At 55.9% G+C, this 20,187-nt stretch overlaps 1 protein-coding gene across 9 annotated transcripts; it reads left to right on the top strand.

The window, feature by feature from the left end:
• The first annotated feature begins 384 nt into the window (after positions 1-384).
• ST3GAL4 (ST3 beta-galactoside alpha-2,3-sialyltransferase 4) lies at positions 385-20,175 on the top strand. Of its 9 annotated transcripts, none has more exons than XM_086861171.1 (12): positions 385-467; positions 9,702-9,771; positions 15,769-15,841; positions 16,351-16,420; positions 16,974-17,057; positions 17,164-17,261; positions 17,620-17,680; positions 17,916-18,011; positions 18,085-18,274; positions 18,373-18,516; positions 18,608-18,751; positions 19,154-20,175. In XM_086861171.1, exons 3-12 carry the CDS (start codon positions 15,826-15,828, stop codon positions 19,238-19,240), a joined length of 990 nt encoding a protein of 329 aa, XP_086717297.1. In that variant the 5' UTR covers positions 385-467; positions 9,702-9,771; positions 15,769-15,825; the 3' UTR covers positions 19,241-20,175. The 9 variants fall into 9 exon arrangements, with proteins under 9 accessions (XP_086717297.1, XP_086717300.1, XP_023797333.2 ...); XM_086861174.1 differs by having other exon boundaries at positions 404-467; positions 16,351-16,432; positions 19,154-19,370; XM_023941565.2 differs by lacking the exon at positions 385-467 and adding an exon at positions 7,489-7,542 and having other exon boundaries at positions 16,351-16,432; positions 19,154-19,370.
• The last annotated feature ends 12 nt before the right edge of the window (positions 20,176-20,187 follow it).

The following is a 20,187-nucleotide window of genomic DNA, read 5'->3' as shown; positions in this document are numbered from 1 at the left end:
AAAAGAAAAATACTTAATATTAGTAGATGATTTTAAGGAAAGCCATCCCCAGGGCGTTTGTGTGTCATCTCATGGGGTTTCAATGAGGGAACAGTGCAAACCCCCTGGCTCAGTGTAAATCTCCAGCAGGATGGGCTTTGCCCACCCCCCCAGAATTTTTGCCGTGAACCAATTCTGGCAGGTTTCGGGTTGGGGGTTGCTTTTTGCCCGATGATTTTTGGGGGGGTCCGAAGGCCACGGGGAGGGCGTTGTTTCCCTCCCCCCGCCTCTCCGTGCCGGGGATGAAGGATCGGGCGCCTTCAGCTCCCGGGATGCTCTTCCCTCCCTCCTTCCTCCTCCTCCTCCCTCCGCCGCCCATCCCTCGCTGTGCGCAAGCGTGTCCGCCCCCCGCCCGCCCCTCGGGCCGGCCCCGCATCCCGCACCCACCCCCCGCATCCTCCGCCGCTCCGGCCCCCGCCCGCCCCATGGTGAGTCCGCGCCCGGAGCCCCCCGTGCCCCCGGTGCCCCCCGGTGCCCCCCGTGCCCCCCGTGCCCCCCGTGCCCCCGGCTCAAGGAGGGTTTGCGGGTCGGGGGGTGTTGAGGGCTGGGAAGCAAAGCGCCGGTGTTTTTTGGGGGCTGGAGGGGTGGGAGCGGGCTCCCCGCGCTGGGGGGCGCAGGGCAGGGGCTTTGCCCGGCCGGGGGCTCCGGGCAGGGCTGCCAGGGGGGCAGGCTGAGCATCGGGGGCGCTCCCCGCTCACCCCGACAGCATCCCACGCCTTTGGCATCGCTGTCCTGGCGAGCGCGGCACGTCGGAAAGCGAGAAAGTGGCTTTATTTCTACGTTCCGTGGGGGTTTTGAAAAATAATTATTATGATTATTTTTCTAATTAACACAATTAATCAGCGCCTGAAGAGTGTGAGCGTGGGCAGCGGCGAGAGGAAAACCCCCGCTCTCCCAGAGCCCTTCCATCTGCTGTCTCCCCATTCCCGGCAAAACAAACCTCCCCATGTCGCCGGGAAAAGACGGCCTTTGGCATCGCTCCTGCCCACGGCCACCCCCGGGGGAGGACATCCCACCCCCGGAGCCCCGGGAAGGAGTCGGGCATCTCCCCATAGCGCGGCTGGGCTCGCTGCCATGGGTCTGCGAGCCGGGGGAAGCAAGGAAGGGAAAATCCTCCCGGGGGCCCTGGGAGGGGAGGACATGTCCCGTGTGCAGCTCAGGACGGCATCGCTCCCCTGCGGAACAACGGGCTGAGGAGGATTTCAGTGGTCTGAGCCTTTTTTCCCCATCCCTGAGCATCCTCTGGCTGGTTGATGGATGTGCTCTGGTAGCCTGGAGATCCCAAAGGAGTAGGAGGGGTCCCTGCCGGTCTCTCACCCAATGCTGCTGTGGACAGAGCTGCTGGCAGCGGGATCTGGGCGTGTTGGTGCAGGACAAACCCTGTCCCATCCCACTCTGGAGCTCCCTTCTCCCACGGGACAGGATTGATTCCAGGGAGAGATGAGGATGCTTGCCCCGAGACCAGCAGGAAAAGGACCAGCTGGACATTTCCCCGTTGATCTTTTCATGTCAGGTCTTTGCAGGGTGAACCAGTGGTGTTTTATTGCTCTGGGGAGTGGAGAACAAAGGAAAATTCTTGCTCTGGGTGTTTTATTTGTGTTCCTCAGCTCAGACACCATCTCTCCCATTGGATCAATAGGGTGATGCCTGGTGGGTTGATGCTGGCTGCTTGGCAAGTCTGATCTCCATCTCTTGGTGAGATGAGCTGAATAAAGTTTCGTGGTGGAGCTTTTGGGGAAGCTCTGCTGAATTTCCCCATCTTTTCTGCTGGGCTGTCCCTGTGGATGCTCCTGGAGGCAGGTGATGCATTGCCAGCTGTCTCCACCGAGGATGTCTGTGGGACAGGCACCCCAGTCAGGCCAGAACCTGGGCTCAGTGATGGTTTAAGTGTCCTCTTCCTACCCTGGCTGCTACCGATGTGCCCAACGTTTAATGAGCTCCTCATGTTGCTAAAAGCTGTAGGATGGGACCAACATGCTTTGCTGGACTCTCCCTAACCCCTGTCCCTAATTATCTGCATCATTAGATGCTTGCTCATCCAGCTTCAGGGAGGGAGTTAATAGCAGCTGCTCCAGCAAGGCACTGAATTCTGAGGAGTAATGCCTCTGCAAATGTAAAGATAAAAGGAGGAACTGTCTGTGGACACTGATTTTAAGGGATGTCCGCTATGGAGATCTGCAAGTAGAGTGTGTTCCACAGCTGGGGTTGGAGAATCCTCCTGGAGCATCCACCCTGGAGGGAAAACATCCATTTCAAACTCTGGAGCAGCTGTAGCAATGTCTACGAGCCTGTATTTTTATAGCTTGTGTCATCCCCATTCTTGCAACCAGCATCAGAGGTGGATGCCAGGCTGCAGGATGTGGGAATGCTGAGACCAGTGCCCTCCCCATGCCTGTGTTCAGAGGTTTTTAGCTGGCAGCAATTCTCAGGTTGAATCCTGCTAATTAATTATTTGGCAATATCTCTAAATCCCATGTATTCTGTTGCTTATTCTCTTTGATGAAGTGATGGTCCCATTGCTTTAGCTTTGAATATTCCAGAGCTGATGCAGGCTGGCAGCATGGAATCTGCTTCTCCACAGCTTTCCCTATTGTGCTTTTTTCTTTTTTTTTTTTAAAAAAAAGATTTATTTGATGTTATTTTTCCCTTTTCATTTTTTTCCTCTGGATGTAGCATGATGGCTTTGTAAGGAGCAGGGATGTGGTTGTGTTCCTGCAGAGGTTGGTTGGCATCCTGGATTCTCTGAGATCCCCCTGGGATCCCATCCCACTCTACCCATTCCAGGCTGGGACCTCCCCATACGCTGCCCCCAGGGACTCTTTCACGAGTGGTTTTGGTTTTACAGTGAGGAAAGGAAATGATTTGATGCTTTCATGCTGCTTGTTGCAACTTCTGGTTCTCTTTTTTCGGTGTTTCTTAAGTTCCCGTCACTTTTCTTTCACACTTCTCTGTCCTTCAGCTGCAATCCTCGTGTCTATTGAGCTTTTTCTAGGAAAACCCTGTCTTCTTGGGAGGGAAGAGGAAAAAAAACCCAGTACTTGTTAATCTCTTGCTTTCCCAGCTGCTGACCCCTTGCATGTGACTGGGGTTGGGCTGGAAAGTTTCCTTGGAGGAAGGAGAAAGGCATTTGGCTGTCAGGGAACAGGAAAAACCAAAGGAGCTGCTCTCCATCCTGGTTTTCCTTTGGATTGGCGGATGCTCGGTGCGGTTTGGGGCTGGCACAGGCTGCGGCTGCTCTCCAGGATGTGTTCTGCTGTCTGCTGGAGTCCTCTGAGCCACAGCTGCTGCTCCTCCTGGCTGGGCTGAGGCACGGGATGGGCACAGGATGGGCACGGGATGAGGGATGGGCAGGGTTCAGCACGGGATGGGCACAGATCAGCACAGGATGGGCACAGATCAGCACGGGACGGGCACAGATCAGCACAGGATGGGCACAGATCAGCACAGGATGGGCACAGATCAGCACAGGATGGGCACAGATCAGCACGGGATGGGCACAGATCAGCACAGGATGGGCACAGATCAGCACGGGATGGGCACAGATCAGCACAGGATGGGCACGGATCAGCACAGGATGGGCACAGATCAGCACGGGATGGGCACAGATCAGCACGGGATGGGCACGGATCAGCACGGGATGGGCACAGATCAGCACGGGATGGGCACAGATCAGCACGGGATGGGCACAGATCAGCACAGGATGGGCACAGATCAGCACAGGATAGGCACAGATCAGCACGGGATGGGCACAGATCAGCACAGGATGGGCACGGATCAGCACGGGATGGGCACAGATCAGCACGGGATGGGCACAGATCAGCACGGGATGGGCACGGATCAGCACGGGATGGGCACGGATCAGCACGGGATGGGCACGGATCAGCACAGGATGGGCACAGATCAGCACAGGATGGGCAGGATTCAGCACAGGATGGGCACAGATCAGCACAGGATGGGCACAGATCAGCACAGGATGGGCACAGATCAGCACAGGATGGGCACAGATCAGCACGGGATAGGCACAGATCAGCAAGGGATGGGCACAGATCAGCACAGGATGGGCAGGGTTCAGCACAGGATGGGCACAGATCAGCACAGGATAGGCACAGATCAGCACGGGATGGGCACAGATCAGCAAGGGATGGGCACAGATCAGCAAGGGATGGGCACAGATCAGCACAGGATGGGCACAGATCAGCACAGGATGGGCACGGATCAGCACGGGATGGGCACGGATCAGCACGGGATGGGCACAGATCAGCACGGGATGGGCACAGATCAGCACAGGATGGGCACGGATCAGCACAGGATGGGCACGGATCAGCACAGGATGGGCAGGGTTCAGCACGGGATGGGCACAGATCAGCACAGGATGGGCACGGATCAGCACAGGATGGGCACAGATCAGCACGGGATGGGCAGGGTTCAGCACGGGATGGGCAGGGTTCAGCACGGGATGGGCACGGATCAGCACAGGATAGGCACAGATCAGCACGGGATGGGCACAGATCAGCACAGGATGGGCACAGATCAGCACAGGATGGGCACGGATCAGCAAGGGATGGGCACAGATCAGCACAGCCATGCCAGGGAGGTGTGTGGCAGCAGGGCTGGGCTGCAGCCAGTGCTGCTTTTGGGGTGCTCACTGTGAGATGGGGCCGAAGCAGCGGGATGGGGATGGAGTTTGCCCATCCCATGCAGATCTGCCCTGCCATAAACTGCTCTGCTGGGCTGTCCAGCAAAGCTGGCTTTGACCAACTGCTGCTCCCCATCCCTTGACTTAGGGAAGATGGAAGGGGTTGGGGACTCCCCAGTGCAGCAGCTCCTCACAGAGGTCCAAGCTAGGCTGGCTGTGTCCATCGGCTCTTCCGTGCCATCCTGAGATGTTGGGATGCTCCTGGACCATCGTGGGATGCAGCCCGTGCTGGCAAGGGATGCTCGGAGGGGGGATGCAGTGGTCCCAAGGGATGGATGGTGTAGTGCTGAAGGAAGACTCCTGACACCACACCAGAAGTTAGATCCACAAATCTATGGAAAGATCTGCTCCTTTTTGGAGTTTTGGGGTTTTTTTATTACAAGCCAGAATGATTCTAGATTACCAAACCACGTCCGGGTAGGACCAAGCAGGAAGCTGGCTTCCTTTCCCTTGATTTTTGTAGGTTTAAAAACACATATCTGTGCTGAAGTTTGGTTCTTCTCTTTAATTCTGGGTCTGTGAAGGAGGCTTTAACCTGAGCTCACGCTGTTGGAATTCCCTGCTGCGCCAGGGAGAGGCTCCTTGCCTTCAATCGCTTCCAGATGCCATTCCTGTTCCGGCTCTTCCCCCTGCAAAATGTCTCCCCCAGCCCGCCCAAGTTTTCCCTGCCGGATTCGACATCCCCATATCCGGCCAGGCTGAGTAAGCCGAGCCTTAATTTTTTAACCAGAGCCTGATGCCAGTGGCAGGAGGTTGGAACTCACCCGTGGTGTTGCACAAGCCGGGGCCCCGGGGTGGATCCTCCGTCAGGGGTTGAGCTGCTTGCGACATCGGCTGCTTTTTAAATTTCATTTAAAATGGAGATAAATGAGCTGGGCTGGAGTTTGGGGTTTGGTGCCTGCATGGGGCAGAGCTTCCCTGAGCCCCAAAATGACAGCAAACTGAGGCAGGAGAGTGCTGAGCAAGAGCTGAGGAGCCTTAAACACCGCTCTGAGGCTTTGCAGATGCTCCAGCCAGCGCAGCATTCCCACCGTGGATCGGGAAACACCCCTGGATGGGGATTAAACCCCAGCACAGCAGCTCTGCTGGGCTCAGGCCTGTGGGTGGGATTTTGTCAGACCTGTCTGTGTTGGGAATGGAGGAAAATGCTGAAGCACTGAGGGGGAAAATGAGGTGGAAAGTGAGAAGTGAGGGAGATGCAGAGAGGGGGGATGCAAGTGAACTTTGGGGATGCAGGACTGAGCAGGACTAGGGTGTGGGAAGTGGGATGGTGTCAGAAATGAAGGGCAGTGAGGGGTTTTAGGGGTTAAATGTGGTGCTGCCTTTGAACAAGGCATCAGGAGCGGTGCCAAGGGCTGGGAAGTCCTGGAGCCCATCCCTGTGCGATCACCAGTGCTGCTCCCATACCAAAAAATAGACTGAAGAAAAAAAAAAGAATCACAAAGAACTGTCTGTTCGGGCATATTCGGGCTCAACAGGTTTCACTCCTGGGCGGGGTCTGGTATTTGGGGTGGGAGAGGCGAGGGTGGCCAAGAGCTCGGCTGTCAGAGCAGGCTCTTTATGTAATGAAAAGATGAGATTTGTCCTCAGAAATCTTACCCCGGGCTCCTTTTCCACTGCCTTTTTTCTTGTGGGGTGACGGCAGCCCTCAAGGGCTTGGGTGGTGCAGGAGGGGTGGGAAGGGCTGGGGGAGCTGGGGGGGATTTCCAGTTAAAATATGGATCAACACAAGGTTTTGGAGCCCCAACAGCACAGCACCCGCCCCAGGACCAGACCCCACTGCCAAAGCCCCGCGCCCCCCGCACATTTTGGCTTCTTCTGCATCCTGGTGGTCCATTGGCATCTGCCCTGGAGCTGGGGCTTCCCCGGCCCCTTTGCTGCCTAATTAACAACGTTGCTGCATAATCCCCTCTGCATTTACAAGTTAAATCGACAGATTATCTGTATTATGCAAACGCAGCTTTAAATCTTAATTATTTATTTGCATGGGGTGTCTGGAAATCAGCAGCACTAAAGCCTGGGGATGCTGTTCTCTTGGAAGTGCAGACCACCTGTGCTAGGAGATGGACCCAAAATAGGCTTTTTTTGGTGTGGTGGGTGATGCTCGACGCCCCATCTTGGGAATATGTCTATTTTTTCCTTTTATTTTTTTTTTTGGGGTGGGGGATGGTTATTGTGGGAGGCTCATCCTTAAATAGCAGTGGTTTATTTTTAGGTCGGTCGCTGCTTTGGATAATCCGGCTTGGCTGGGCAGCTCTGCTTTTCTTGCCATTCTCAGGGATTTGATAGAAATAGGTTTATTAAATTATTTTATTTTTAATAAAATAGTTTAATACATTTAATAAATTATTGATAGAATTAAAGAAACACGGGGTTGGAAGATGAGAGTTCTGCTGGTGCTGGCCCTTTCGTGCTGTCTTGGACAGGGAGCATCCACTGGGATGACCATCAGTGAAACCTCTTCCCAAAGTGTAATTCCCACACTGGAATTACACCTTTGGCTCGGCCAAAGGATGGTTGGGAAGCAGCTGGATTATCTCCCATTAAATACTTGCAGAATGAATAAGCTGCTGGTCCCGGGGCCATAGCGACTGGGGTGACGTGAGGGATGTGCTAGGCTTGGAAACACCTTGCTCCTGCCAACTGGAGACGTTTTCTCTGGAGGAGGATGAGCTCACCTGGATTTTATTCCCCTCCCAGCCTGGCTTTTGCTCTCTCCCCCCTCGGGAGGTAATTTTAACTGAGGGAGGCTGGCGCCGGCGATGGAGCACCGAGGGACGGACGGACGGACGGCTGCCTCGCTGCAGGTCTGGCAGGAGCAAGGGCGAGAGGCTCGTCTCCATCTCCCCCTCCCCTATTTTAACAGCCCCGGGGGGATTTGCTCCTCGATGGAGAGGATGGTGACAGGAGGAATTTGTCCCTGCCCTGTGTGTGTCTCCTCCTGCCTCTGGAATATCCGTTCCTGCCAGGGTCCTCCTGCACTGGGGCTGAGCCCCTCAAAGGGCCAGTTCTGGCTGGCAGAATTAACACAGGAGGGGATGTGCCCATTGGGTTTTTGTTTTCTTTTGCCCAAAGCCATGAGCATCCTGGAGGGAGATGCTGGTGAGTGGGCAGAAGGTGCCTTTTTCCTCCTCAGATTTGGAAACTGTTATTTAAGTGATTAAACTGATAGGCAGGACAGGAAACTGAGGCCAGCAACACAGCTGGAGAAGGAAAGGAGCAAAATCCGGTCTGTTTTTGCGACCTGTGCTCGTTCTTGAGGGGTCTGGGATATGCGACATTGATTTCCTGCTGGGCCCAGCTGCCGGATGGGTTGAGCTGCCTGCGGCGAGTGGTGGAGACGGCGGCTCCTGACCTGCTGGGAGCTGGAACCGTGATGGGATTTTCTGGATCTTGGGCTGGGAACAACCGATTGCATCGGCTCATGGCAGGGAAAACAACCCCGGGAAGAGCGGCAGCAATCCAGCTCCTGGCTCTTCCAGTCGAGCTGGAAAGACCAGCTTAGGGCAAGAGCTGGGATCCACCAGGATCCTGCCTGGCTGATGTGCTCTAAGGTATCGCAGTCTCCTGCTCATCCAGGCCTGCAGGATCCTTCTGGAACCCCCAGGCAGCTCTGAACATCCTCATCCTCGTTTCCACAGCCCGGGGCTGATGCTGTGCCATGAAGTGCTTTAGCAGGAGCTCCGCAGGGAGAGTTTAACCTTGGTAGTGGATCCTATAATTCACAGATCTAAATGAAAATGCTCCTTGTCAGAGGTAGCAATGTTGGCTGCTCTGGTGGATTCAGGGCTTCTGGAAAGACCCTGGTGCCAAAGGTGAATTTTGTGGCCTCAAGTGCATTTGGTTTGGCTGCTGATTGCCCTGAGCCCTTGGGATTAATCACCCCCCAAGGCAAACAGCGATGGAAGGAGGAAGCAAAGGTTCTTTGTGTGGAGAGGGAAGGTGTGACACTGGGATGGAGCCATCCCTGTCATCCCGGGGCCTGTGAAGAAAGCCTGATCCCTGGTGAGAGGAATCCAGGAGAAACCATCTCAGGCTGCTGGGTGGTTTCCTTCCCCACCCCTCGGACAAGGATATAACCCTCTTTGTTAAATTAGTGGGATATTAAGAGGGGAGCATGCTGTGGGGAAGGCTTGCACCTGTCTCATCTCTGCTTTTTCTAGCTGGAGGAGATGGAGAGAGGTGAGGAAACCTCTGGTCCTTCAGAGCTTTCCCTTGAAAGCACCTTCCCTGCCAGGGCTTAAGGAGCAGCTGACAGAGAGAGGCTTGTATTCCTCACTTGCATCACTGTTTCGTGCCCTGAAATGAGCTGACATTTCCTCTCGTGAATTTTTTGGGGAGAGCCGTGGCTCCCACCACACCCCATCCATCCCAGGGGCACAGGGATAACCGGGATAGCGGTGGGCTCGCTGCCCTCTTTACCTGGCAGCATGACTTGGGATGCAGAGCATCGCTTTCTGCGAGGGGCAGCATGGCAGGAGGCTTTCTGTGTGCGGTGGGGGTGCTCGGCAGGGATTTGCCTCCCCCAAATCAGGAGGATGTCACAGTGCTGCTCTAGGATAGTCTGGAAAGTTTCTGGAGGAAAGGTGCCAGAGATGCGGGAATAAGGAGAGAGGGCAGGAAAGCTGCGTTCCGCTTTCTCGTCTTGCAGAAGGTGGGAGGGAGCAGCAGAAGGGATTTGGTGCTCGGGGGAGCTCCGCGCTCCCATCGGCCGCTCCTCCTCCCTCGGGGAGCCCGGCCCCGGGGCTGCGGTGCCGGCCGAGCTGGGTGGCTGGGTGGAGGTGGTGGCTTTTCGGAGGTGAGTGGTTTTTGGGAGAGCTCAGACTTCCGTGCGACCTGTGCCGGCTGCCGGGACCGCCCGAGCTGCCCGGGCCGGGGATCCGCAGCCATCCGGGGATCCGGAGGAGGAGGAGGAGGAGGAGGATGCCTGCAGCCCTAAGGATGTTCTCCCTTCTCCCTTTCCCAGGGGAAGACAGGATGGCCTCGTAGATCCCGCCGAGCTCCCGCCTGCTCCGCCTGGACCGAGAGGACGGGCCGTAAGTAGCCGTGACTTGCTGCCAGCTCATCCCCGCCCTGCTGGGAATGGTTTCAGGCGCTCCCGCTGCTGGGGATACAGGAAAGGTCTCACTGGAATGGGAATCCTCCTCCCTGCGTGGGTTAACGGAGCACTGAGGTGATGCTGGGGGTGCAAAGTGCCGGGGTATTTGCTGGGAATCTCCCTCCGTGCTGGCAGCACGGGAGAAAAGAGCAGAGAATACCCCAGGGGATTTGGGGCTGGCCAGATAGGGCTGTGGGGTTGCTCTGGGGGTTCCGCTCCTCTGAATCTGGTGCAAAACAGGAAGCAGAGGAGAAATCACAGGGCCAAGGTTGAATGAGCTTTGCAAGAGAGATGGTGACTGCAGGAAGCTTCAGAGTCCCCAAAAGGGGACCCCAGAGTCAAAAGCCACTGGGAGCCAGGAGCTGCCTGCAGGACAACAGCCCTGAGGCTTCATATCCCTTAATTTCCCACCCTTTTTCCCAGAAGAGCTGGGGCATTGCTTGAGTTTGGGTTGGGAATGGGCTGGAGCATCTCCATGGTTTAGTTTTTACCTTCTGGAACTGTAAGGGACTGGTGCTCCCAGGAGAGCAGGGAGAGGCTGCCTGCACCCCCAGCACCCTGCCTGCACCCCCAGCTCACTGCCAGCACCCCCAGCACCCTGCCTGCACCCCCAGCACCCTGCCTGCACCCCCAGCACCCTGCCTGCACCCCCAGCTCACTGCCAGCACCCCCAGCTCACTGCCTGCACCCCCAGCACCCTGCCTGCACCCCCAGCACCCTGCCTGCACCCCCAGCTCACTGCCTGCACCCCCAGCTCACTGCCAGCACCCCCAGCTCACTGCCAGCACCCCCAGCTCACTGCCTGCACCCCCAGCACCCCCAGCTCACTGCCTCCCCCTTTCTGCTTTTTGGGGGGGACTCAGCCCAAAACACAGGTTCAAAGCTGTGTTGCCAAAGCTGCTTTTGTTGTTGCTGCTGCATCCCTGGGTGATCCCTGAAGATGGAGATACAGGAGAGTAAACACGGAGCTGAGGTGAGGGTGGCAGCAAAGGGGGGCTGGATGGAGCAGGTAGGAGGAGGGGGTGGCTGGATCGATGTCAGGGGACCAGGGATGAAATCCCACAGGTCACATTATCACTGCCCTCCTCTCCTTAGCAGGGGCTTATCACCCCATGGGTGGCTCTGCTCTCTTCAGCAGCTTGGCCATAACCTCCAGGGTGTAGCGAGCTGCATACAGCAAGAAAAGACTTTATTTTAATGTTTGAAATAGAAAAAGAGTGATTAAACCTATATAATAAAAATAATAATATATTATCTCTAACACTGTAGCTTTACTGTAGCCCCGTAGCTCCATGATGGCCTGGGGTTGCCCCAGAGCTGTGAGATGATCAGTTATACCCACATAGCTGGTGTTCTGGGGCTGTAGGAAAGGATTTGTGTCCCATCCCTTTGTTTTTATTGCTGCAAGGATTGAAAAAAACCATAGGTGGAGAGGAGAGGATGGAGCCAGGGCTGGTCTGAATCGCTCTGGAGCACATTAAAACCAACAGTGCCATGGGAAGGCAGAAGCAGCATGGATTTATCCTGAGGACCTGCTACTGTGGAAACTTGTTGTACTTGAGCTTATTTGCTGTTGCCACCTTCAAAATTGCAGCCTGGTCATGGGTAAATGTTTTGTTAAGACTCACATGCCAACGAGGGGTTGTTTTCCACTATCGTAAATCTTTGGCTGGGTTATTGTGTGCCTGGGATACCACAGCAAAGGAAACAGCACTGCCTCTCCAAGTAAGAGGCAATTAAGATTCCTTTAAAGATTCCTTTAAAGTGACTGGCAGGGCTCTTAAAATAGGATAAATGTGGGTATCAGTGCACAGGCCAGGCTGGCTCCACACCCTCTGTGGGGTCATGCCCAATGTTAAGTGCAGTTGATTTTTGCAGTATTGTGTCCTCAGGACCCTCTTCATCCCCCCAGCCCACGGCCCTGCAGCTCCAGCTCTTGACACCGCTCTGCTCTGAGGTTTTTGGCATCCCTTGCCCCTCTCAGCACCACTGGTCCCCCCTTGCTATCCCTCTCTCCCTGCCAGCATCCCCATCCCATGCAACGTCTCTTGGAGGGTCTCAGATCTGATCCCTGCTGCCTTTTGGGCTTGCAGCAGTGGTTGTTGCCATCCCACAAAGATTTTCTTCCCAGCTTGGAAAAAAAATTCCCCGAGCCCTGGGAGCTCACAGCAGCCGGAGCGAGGAAGGTTGGGGATGCCAGGCTGGGGGTTTGGGTGTCTTTGATGCTCTGCCAAGGCCAGGCAGTGCCTGCTGGATCCTTTCCCTGCAGGATGGCCCCCGGCCGCCTCCCAGGTTGCGCTCAGGCTCCGGCACGCGATGGTTGTGCCGGGGCAGGGCGCGGTGTGGGGCTGAGCCGGCACCTGCCGGGCTCCCCCGGCGCTCCCAGCCCTGCCGTGTGCGCAACACCCGCGCGACGGCGCCTTGGAGGATCCCGGGGCTGTCGATCCTGGTTGTTCTCCTCCAGGGACAACAGGAGGAGACAGGATCTGCCCCGCTGGTTCCTGAAAGCTCAGTGTGCCTGGAAAGCTCTGGAAAGATGGTGTGGCTGGGACTGAAGGGGTCTGTGCTGTCCTGGCTGTCTGTCTGTCTGTCTCCTTTTGGTTCCCACTGCTGAGAGTAAATCCTTAGGGACTGCCAGTGCATCCCTTCCTCGGGTGCTACCCAACCCTCCTTCAGTTAAAAATAAAGGCTTGTTTTTTTGGGATAAACTGTAGGAGATGCTTATTTTTCAGTGAGCATCTTACCCAGGGAAGCTGGACCAGGCAGTGGGTGGCTCTGTGTCCCGTGGGCACGTGGAATGGGATGGTGGGAGCACAGGAGAGGTGTCCTTGCCTCCTGTCATGCTTTTCCCAATCCATAGGTTACCATGGAAACATAAAAGTACCAAGCCTGCTGGTCCATGATGCTTTGCCAGGATGTCCTGGGATCACCATCCATCCGTGCTGGGATGGTGTGGGGGAATTTATAACTAGTCCCCACCTCTGTTCTTGTTCCATGCCTTCAAATTCCCTTTCTTCCCTTTTATTTTTTTTTGCTTGCTGCCACTTTGTGGATGGACATGACTTAAATCTGGGAATGCTGGAGCCACTGAGGCCATGGGGGGAGATGGAAATGGGTGGATGAAGATACAAGGAAGAACTTCCCCCCTTGCAGGAGGGTCGGTCTGTATGGATGCTGCTGGCAGCTCCCATAGTGAACCTGGGAGGCAAAACCCTGCTCCAGGTCAGAGAGAGACAGGGGAACTCCATGAGGCTTGGACATGAGCTGCCTCTGCAGCATCCTGGGATGGGGCTTTCCCAGAACGCAGGGTGGGGAAGGGAGTGGGAGAGGGGGAATGGGCCATGGGGCTTTTGGATCCTTTGTGCAGCAATAATTGCAGACTGTGGTGCTGTGGGGGCGCATCCTCCAACATCAAAGAAGGTCTTTTCCAGTCCCTTCTTCCAGGTGTGGGGAGCTGAATCCAGCTGGGACTTTCCCCCCAGCTTCAGGGCTTGGCAGGGCAGGAGATGCCCTGGAGCAGCCCTGGGGGAGCGAGGGTTGATCCCAGGAGAGCTGAGTCCCTCCCTGCCGGACAGGGATGCTGCAGTGTGGGATCCAGGGAGGGTGTTATGGTGAGGGGTCTGTGCTGGGGGATCTGAGGATGCTGTGATGGGACAGGGACACTGCAGGCTCTGAGGCTGCTGTGATGGGACAGGGATGCTGTAGGCTCTGAGGATGCTGCAGCACTGGGGATGCTGTGGGGACCAGCAGGACCCTTCGGCATCGCTCCCTCCCTCCAGCAGCGCTAAGAGGAGGACACAGGACCTGGCTTGGGTAGTTCAGACCTTCCTGCTTTCAGCAGCTGCCCTGGTTTAGGCTGTGGATCTGGAAGGGCTGTGGGAAGCTTGAACTCATTCCAGAGGCACCACGGGCACGGGGGCAGCCGGGTGTGCTCTGTTTTGCTCTGCATTCCCTGAACGCTTCACTAAACAACCTTCCTTCTCCTCAGGGATTATTAGCTGTGTTTGCCTTAGATAAGTTTTGCATCAAGCCCAGCTTGTGCATACAAGCCTGGGAAAAGATCATAAAGCTGTCAAAAAGTATTATTTAAAAAAAGCTGGTATGTAAAGGCAAGGCATTGTGGGCAGAGCAGATTTTCCCAGTGTTTTCACGGGTGGAAGAAGCGAAGTGCACTTGGTTGGGTGTTTTGGCACCCAAGGATGAAGCTGGGGGGGTGAATTTGGTGCTAAAATCAGGTCCTGATGCCCAGCAGTTTCCCAACCCTTGGCAACCAGAGGTACTCAGACCCCCCAGGAGCATCCCCAGCCTCCAGCTGAGGCAGTGGATTTCCCCTTGGGGCTTTTGTGGCCGATTTTGCTAAGAACAAAACCCCCCAGGAAGCACAAGATGCTTTTTACCTTCCCCTAATTTTACTTTTTCCAAGCAATTGTAAGATGTAAAGGGCTGAGACCCCCCTGTGCCTTCTCCCTGTATTGCTCCCACCCTTGAAGATCCAGGTGTGGGTTTCATCTTCCCAAGCAGGAGGGGCTTGTTGAGCCAGAAATAGGGATGCAGGATGAGAGCCAGGGTGTAGGCTGGGATGGGGGGGGTTGCTCCCCCTTTCTGGAGCCCCCAGGTAATGGTGGGACACAATTATCTATGTTTTATGAAGGAGAAGTGGTTCAGAGGGAGAGAGGTGCTTTCCTAGGGGACCACCTCACCTGTCCCCATCCCTCTGCTGTCAAATGGACACTATTTTCTTTTCCTAGTGTCTTGCCCCATTGCTTTTAGTGTGGCTTAATTGTCTTTAATTCTTTTAATTACCCTTCTTGCCCTTTTTAATTAATTGCTCTCCTGCCCTTTTAACTTCAGAAGCCCATGACAGGGAAGGGAAGAGCTTGGCTCTTGTGGGATCATCTTTGATCCCATTTCTCCTCATTCTTGATACATTTTTGCCCCTGCTCCTGGTGTTGGTGGCTGGCTGAGGCCGTGGCCCTGCCGGGAGTTTGGCAGGTGTCAGGTTTGTTAGCAGCACTTCCTTGGGCAGGGAGGGGGTGAGGTGGGTGCCCTCCCTCGGCAGGTGACTAATCCCTGGAGCCTCTGATGGGCAGGCTCTGATTGAGGGACTGTTTGGATCGCCCAGCCCGGGTGTGCCTGGCTGGCATTTGACACAGCGAGATGTGTCTGCTCAGAGCCAGGAGCTGTTCAGTTACGGGGTGCCAAATCCACCCAGCTCTGAGCTCAGCTTAGAGCAGGATTCACGCTGGGAGCAGAGCCTCCCCTGTACCCCAAAGCTTCTCCCACCCGGTAAGTTCATTTTCCATCCTCGCCATGTCCTGCTGGGACGGGATGAGCCCACCCCGGGATGGCTCCGACCACGGCTCTTTGCTCCTTATTCCAGGAGCCAGCGGTTTTGGAGGAGGACAAAAGTGGCCCTGCTTCCCTGGGCAGTGTTTGTGGGCACTAAGCTTGCAGCACCTCCTTTCCCCGGGCTGGGATGGGTGCACACAAGGCGCTGGAGGTTCCCCAAGTACGTGATGCTCTTTGCTTTGATCCTGCTCGGCTGCTCCTGTCCCTTCTCACTGCCTTTGTGGTGCCACGACAGGCTTCATCCCTGATGATGCTTAAGCTGGGCTTTAAGTCTCCCCTCATGGGATTTTGTGGTTGAAACCCCACTGTGGGCTTGTTTTTCCTCTCTAATTAGTTTTTTTTTTCCTTTGGCCTCTAACCTGTAGAGCTGAAGCTCCTTGGGAAGTGCAGCTGCTTGCCTGACTTTGATAAGCTCTCTAAACCGACCTTTTGGGTAGCAAAGAAATGTGAATTTAAATAAATTAATCCTTTGGGGAACCATTGCACCTCCTTGTCCACAGATACAGATGGGCAAACAGGGGATGATGCCTCTTGGATGGGGTTTTAGGGTCAGCCCTGATGGGTTTTCCCTGTTTTCCTGCTGCAGGTGACCAGCCACGATGAGAGCTCCGGCCCTCGCCTGATCCCTTTCCTGCTGATAAAAATGATCAACAAGTCTCGTGAGTCCCACAGGGGATCCCATCTGCCTCTGTCCAAGCAGGAATGGGGAGCCTGGGGAATTTGCATTTGGAAATCTGGGGGTTGGGGTGCTGCTTCACTGTGGTTCCAGTTGAGTGATAGAGTATTGGGGTATCACAGGAAAAGGTCATGGTGGGGAGGGTGGTTTTGAGGACTTGGATCTCTGGGCTTGAGCACCTGGAAATCCTTGACTTTGTTGCACAGAAATGGGGTGGAGGCACATGGAAAAACAGGATATTTACCTAGGCTTTGATGCAAAGCAGGCAGGAGGAAACAGAAACCTTGCAGTGGCTTTTAAACTTTGGACAAAAGCACCTGACTCATCTTAGAGCTGCTCCTCTCTGGGTCGTGGTGCCAGCCAGCCCTGTTCCCTGAGGAGAAGGCTCTGCCATCCTGCTTCTGGCTAGATAAGCTGTGGGACCCCACGAGCAAACATCCCCACCCCATGGCTGACATTAGTTTTTCTCTCCCTTCCCCTCTGGGCATGCAGGAGGGAAGATACTCGGGGTGCTGGCGCTGTTTCTGGTGATGGTTTGGTACTCGATCTACCGGGAAGACAGGTACATACAGCTGTGAGTGCTTCTTACTCAAGTTTAAAGGACCTCCTGACCTTTCCTTCACTCCTGGGAGGCAGCTTCTTCCTGCCCATCCCATGCAGGGATGCCAGAGCGTGGCAGATTCCCTGGATCCGAGGGGACTGGGGAGGTGGCAGCATCCTCGGCTGCTGCTGGAGAAGGGGGACACAAAGGAGGTTTCCCCCTAAGGGTGTGGTGGTGGTTGGGCTCTGTGGGGTTTTTTGTAAATGCTGGTGCTTTTCTGAGCCTGGGAGGATGGGAAAGCCCCCTCTCTTCCCAGTGGCAGTGATGTTGATGGAGATGGGGAAAGTGGAGTGTGTGGTTCACAGGCAGAGCAAGAGAGACCTCTTCTGATGCAAGGCTGCAAGCCCAGCAGATAAATACCCAGGCAGTGCTGGCCTTAAATCCGGCTGGAAATCTCTCTCTTACAGCTTGAATTCCACAGTGGAGATGCCTGGGGGTGCCGGAGCCCCTTTTACCAGGAGGGGGCTGCAGAGGAACAGGCATCATTTGATTTAATTAACCTCTTCCTTTACAGCTTTTATTTCCCTGTGCAAGAAAACAACAAGACAACGTGTCCCCTTGGGGAGGTGGAAAAGAAAGCGGCGCAGCTCATTGGGAAGTGAGTTTTGGGGCTGGGAGCAGGGATTGGGGGGGATGCAGAGCCAGGACCCCCCTCCCTGTGCCATCCCTGATCCCAGTCTCACTGACCCTTTGCTCCTTGGCAGCTACACAAGGGACCACCCACTGTTCTTGCAGCTGAAGGACTATTTTTGGGTGAAGACACCGTCGCTCTACGAGCTGCCCTACGGCACCAAGGGAAGTGGTAAGCCTGACAGTGCTCCATGGGGTCTGTCTGTCCGTCCTGCTGCTGCTCCTGGCCTTTCAGCTTCCCTTTTCCTAAAGACATCTGCAGATTCATTTTGCTTGGGATGATTCCCAAGCTATTTTCTTGGTTTTTAGACTCTGCAGTGTGTATCTGCTCACCCTGGGTGTGCATGGTGCCTCTAAAAGAGTTTAGGGTGGGCCAGGTTTTACTAAGCCCCAGAGACAGATTATCTGCCTGAAACCAGGATTAACAGAAGGAGAAAATTCAGCAGGGATAGGGCAGCACTCAGAGTGTTGTGCCAGGCAGGAGCTGCCTTCCTTGCCTTCCTCACCCTGTCCTTGCCCTTGCTTTGCAGAAGACGTCCTCCTGCGCCTGCTGTCCATCACCCACTACTCCCTGCCCGAGAGCATCCAGAGGTAACACCGGGGTGGGTTTAGGGGCTATTCTTTCTTTTTCTTCATCATTGCCGTCTTTGGGGGTGTTTGGAATTTGTCTGTGATGGGCCCAGGAAATGAACCTCTGCAACCCAGGGGTGGTGGTGGGAGCATGGGAAGGTCTGGAGACTGGACAACAACAGGTTTAACCCCTCCAGGGGTTAAAATCACCCTGGTTTTGGAGCAGGTCTGGTTGAGACAGGGTTTTCTCTCGCAGCCTGAAGTGCCGGAGGTGTGCCGTGGTGGGCAACGGCCACCGGCTCCGCAACAGCTCCATGGGGGACACCATCAACACCTACGACGTCGTGATCAGGTACAGCCCCGGGCCCACCGCTCCCTCCCCAGTGCCACCCGCAGCTGGGGCTGACACCTGTGATGTCCCAAAGGCTGAACAACGCCCCGGTCCATGGTTATGAGCAGGACGTGGGCTCCAAGACCACCATGCGCCTTTTCTACCCGGAGTCGGCCCACTTTGACCCCCGGACCGAGAACAACCCCGACACGCTGCTGGTGCTCGTGCCCTTCAAGCCCATGGACTTCCAGTGGATGGAGGCCATCCTTAACGACAAGAGGAGGGTGAGTGTGGTGGGGAACCGGGTCCAACCCCTCCCTGGCTGCTCCAGACTCCCAACTGTCATGCCACCCCACGCTTGGGGACATCTGGCCCCCCGCAGGTTCGGAAAGGGTTTTGGAAACAGCCCCCGTTGATCTGGGAGGCCAACCCGGAGCAAGTGCGCATCCTCAATCCCTACTACATGGAAGTAACTGCTGCTAAACTGCTCAACCTCCCCATGAAGCAACCACGGAAGGTCAAACAGGTATGGGGTGGGCCAGTCCCCCTGCACTCCCTGAGGGGGGACAGCGTGTCCCCGTGCAGCTCCCTGAAGGCTGTGGCTCTGTGTCCCCCAGAAGCCCACCACGGGGCTGCTGGCCATCACCTTGGCACTGCACTTCTGTGACCTGGTGCACATCGCGGGCTTTGGCTACCCCGATTCGGCCAACAAGAAGCAAACCATCCACTACTACGAGCAGATCACGCTCAAGTCCATGGCTGTAAGTCTTCACCCCACAGTTTTGTCCCTGTTCCCTCCATTTTTTCCCCGGGATGGGGGATGGCAGCCCAGGAGAGCAGTTCCAGGATGCTGAATGGCCTGGGAGGCTCTTCCCTCTCGCTCCCCTCCCATGATCACAGTTGAAGTCTACCTTTGGATGGTCATCATCCAAAATCTCTTGGTAGCCAAATGTCTTTGGAGGCATGGAGAGCTGAATCCATCCCCAGTTTATGTGTGAGGAGAGGAACTTGTGGACAGGGGGACTGGGCAGGGAGGGTTCCATCCCTGCTTTTGGGGGGCTGAAGTCCCTGCTCGTGAGGAGGGAAGGTGGGAAGGGTGGAAGGAAAGCACATGGCTCCTCCTTGCCAGACTCTGGTGTCACCCCCTGTTCCCCATCCCACAGGCATCGGAGCACAACGTGTCACACGAGGCCGTGGCCATCAAGCGGATGCTGGAGCTGGGACTTGTCAAGAACCTCACCTACTTCTGAGAGCGATGGGGCTGCACAGGGACACCGTCCCCAGGGCGAGGAGACACCGTCCCCTTCAGTGAGGGGACACCGCGCTGCCATGGCCGGAGTGACCGAGGGCAGAGCATCGTTGTCACCGCCACCACCATGCCCTGGGACTCTCGGAGCAGGGCCGGGGCTGGGGGGCCGCGCTGGACCGCGGGTGCCCAGGGTGGGGCAGCTCTTGGGGGGCGCAGGGAGCCCGGCGGGGCCGTGGCCCAGCGCCTTTTCTACTGAAGCACTGAAGCTACCGAGGACTTGGAGGGGGTTTTTGGGGTAGGGGGGTCCTCCCTCCCAGCAGGCCTGAGGGGGTGAGTCAGGGCAGGAGCCCTTGCCCTGAACATTCTCTTTCCCTTAACTCCCTCACACACTGACGAGGGCCCTGCTGAGGGGCTGATTTTGGGGGTCCTGGCCCCTCCTCCCCCAGGGAATGGGAGCTTTTGAAGGCTAATGTTGCCTCCTCCCTACCCTGGACCTCCCCCCAAATATTTAATGTCCCCCCCCTTTTTTTTTAATTTCCTTTTTTACTTGGCGGCCCTGTCCTGTGCCTTAGCGCTGGCGTAGGGACTCGTCCCCACAGCCCCCCTGGGTGGGGGCACCCTGGGGTGCTTGGCTTTGGGGTCTGCCATGGCCCTTTGGTGGTGCAGAGTAATTTAATTAATTTAAATGCTTATTTATGGTGGAGCCTTCACCCAGGGCCCACGTGCCACTGGTGTTGGGGACAAGAGGCCTTGGGTGGGCTGGTGTGTGCTTGGCTCCAGGGGTGGGCATTTGCCACCATGGAGGGGTTGACTGGTGCCTTCTCCCTGCTGGTGTAGGGTCCCCTCTGCCCCCGTGGGGCCGCAGGTGTTGGGGGGACCCATGGATGGGGGTGTTGGGGCTCGTGTTGGCACCCAATAAAGTCCTGGTGAGGCTGGGATGGGCTGGGC

Source organism: Cyanistes caeruleus, chromosome 23 (assembly GCF_971803275.1).
Source record: "Cyanistes caeruleus chromosome 23, bCyaCae1.hap1.1, whole genome shotgun sequence".
Lineage (NCBI taxonomy): Eukaryota > Metazoa > Chordata > Aves > Passeriformes > Paridae > Cyanistes > Cyanistes caeruleus.
Note: the sequence above shows the minus strand (reverse complement) of the source record. Positions and strands in the feature narration are given on the sequence as shown.

What these genes read in the sequence shown, in the direction of transcription:
- ST3GAL4 (XM_023941561.2), top strand. Translation starts at nt 13,005, where the DNA reads ATGCTGCTGGCAGCTCCCATAGTGAACCTGGGAGGCAAAACCCTGCTC. An exon ending in CTGCCCGAGAGCATCCAGAG is followed by an intron (nt 17,681 to 17,915) that starts GTAACACCGGGG and finishes TTTCTCTCGCAG; the next exon opens with CCTGAAGTGCCGGAGGTGTG. An exon ending in AACCACGGAAGGTCAAACAG is followed by an intron (nt 18,517 to 18,607) that starts GTATGGGGTGGG and finishes TGTGTCCCCCAG; the next exon opens with AAGCCCACCACGGGGCTGCT.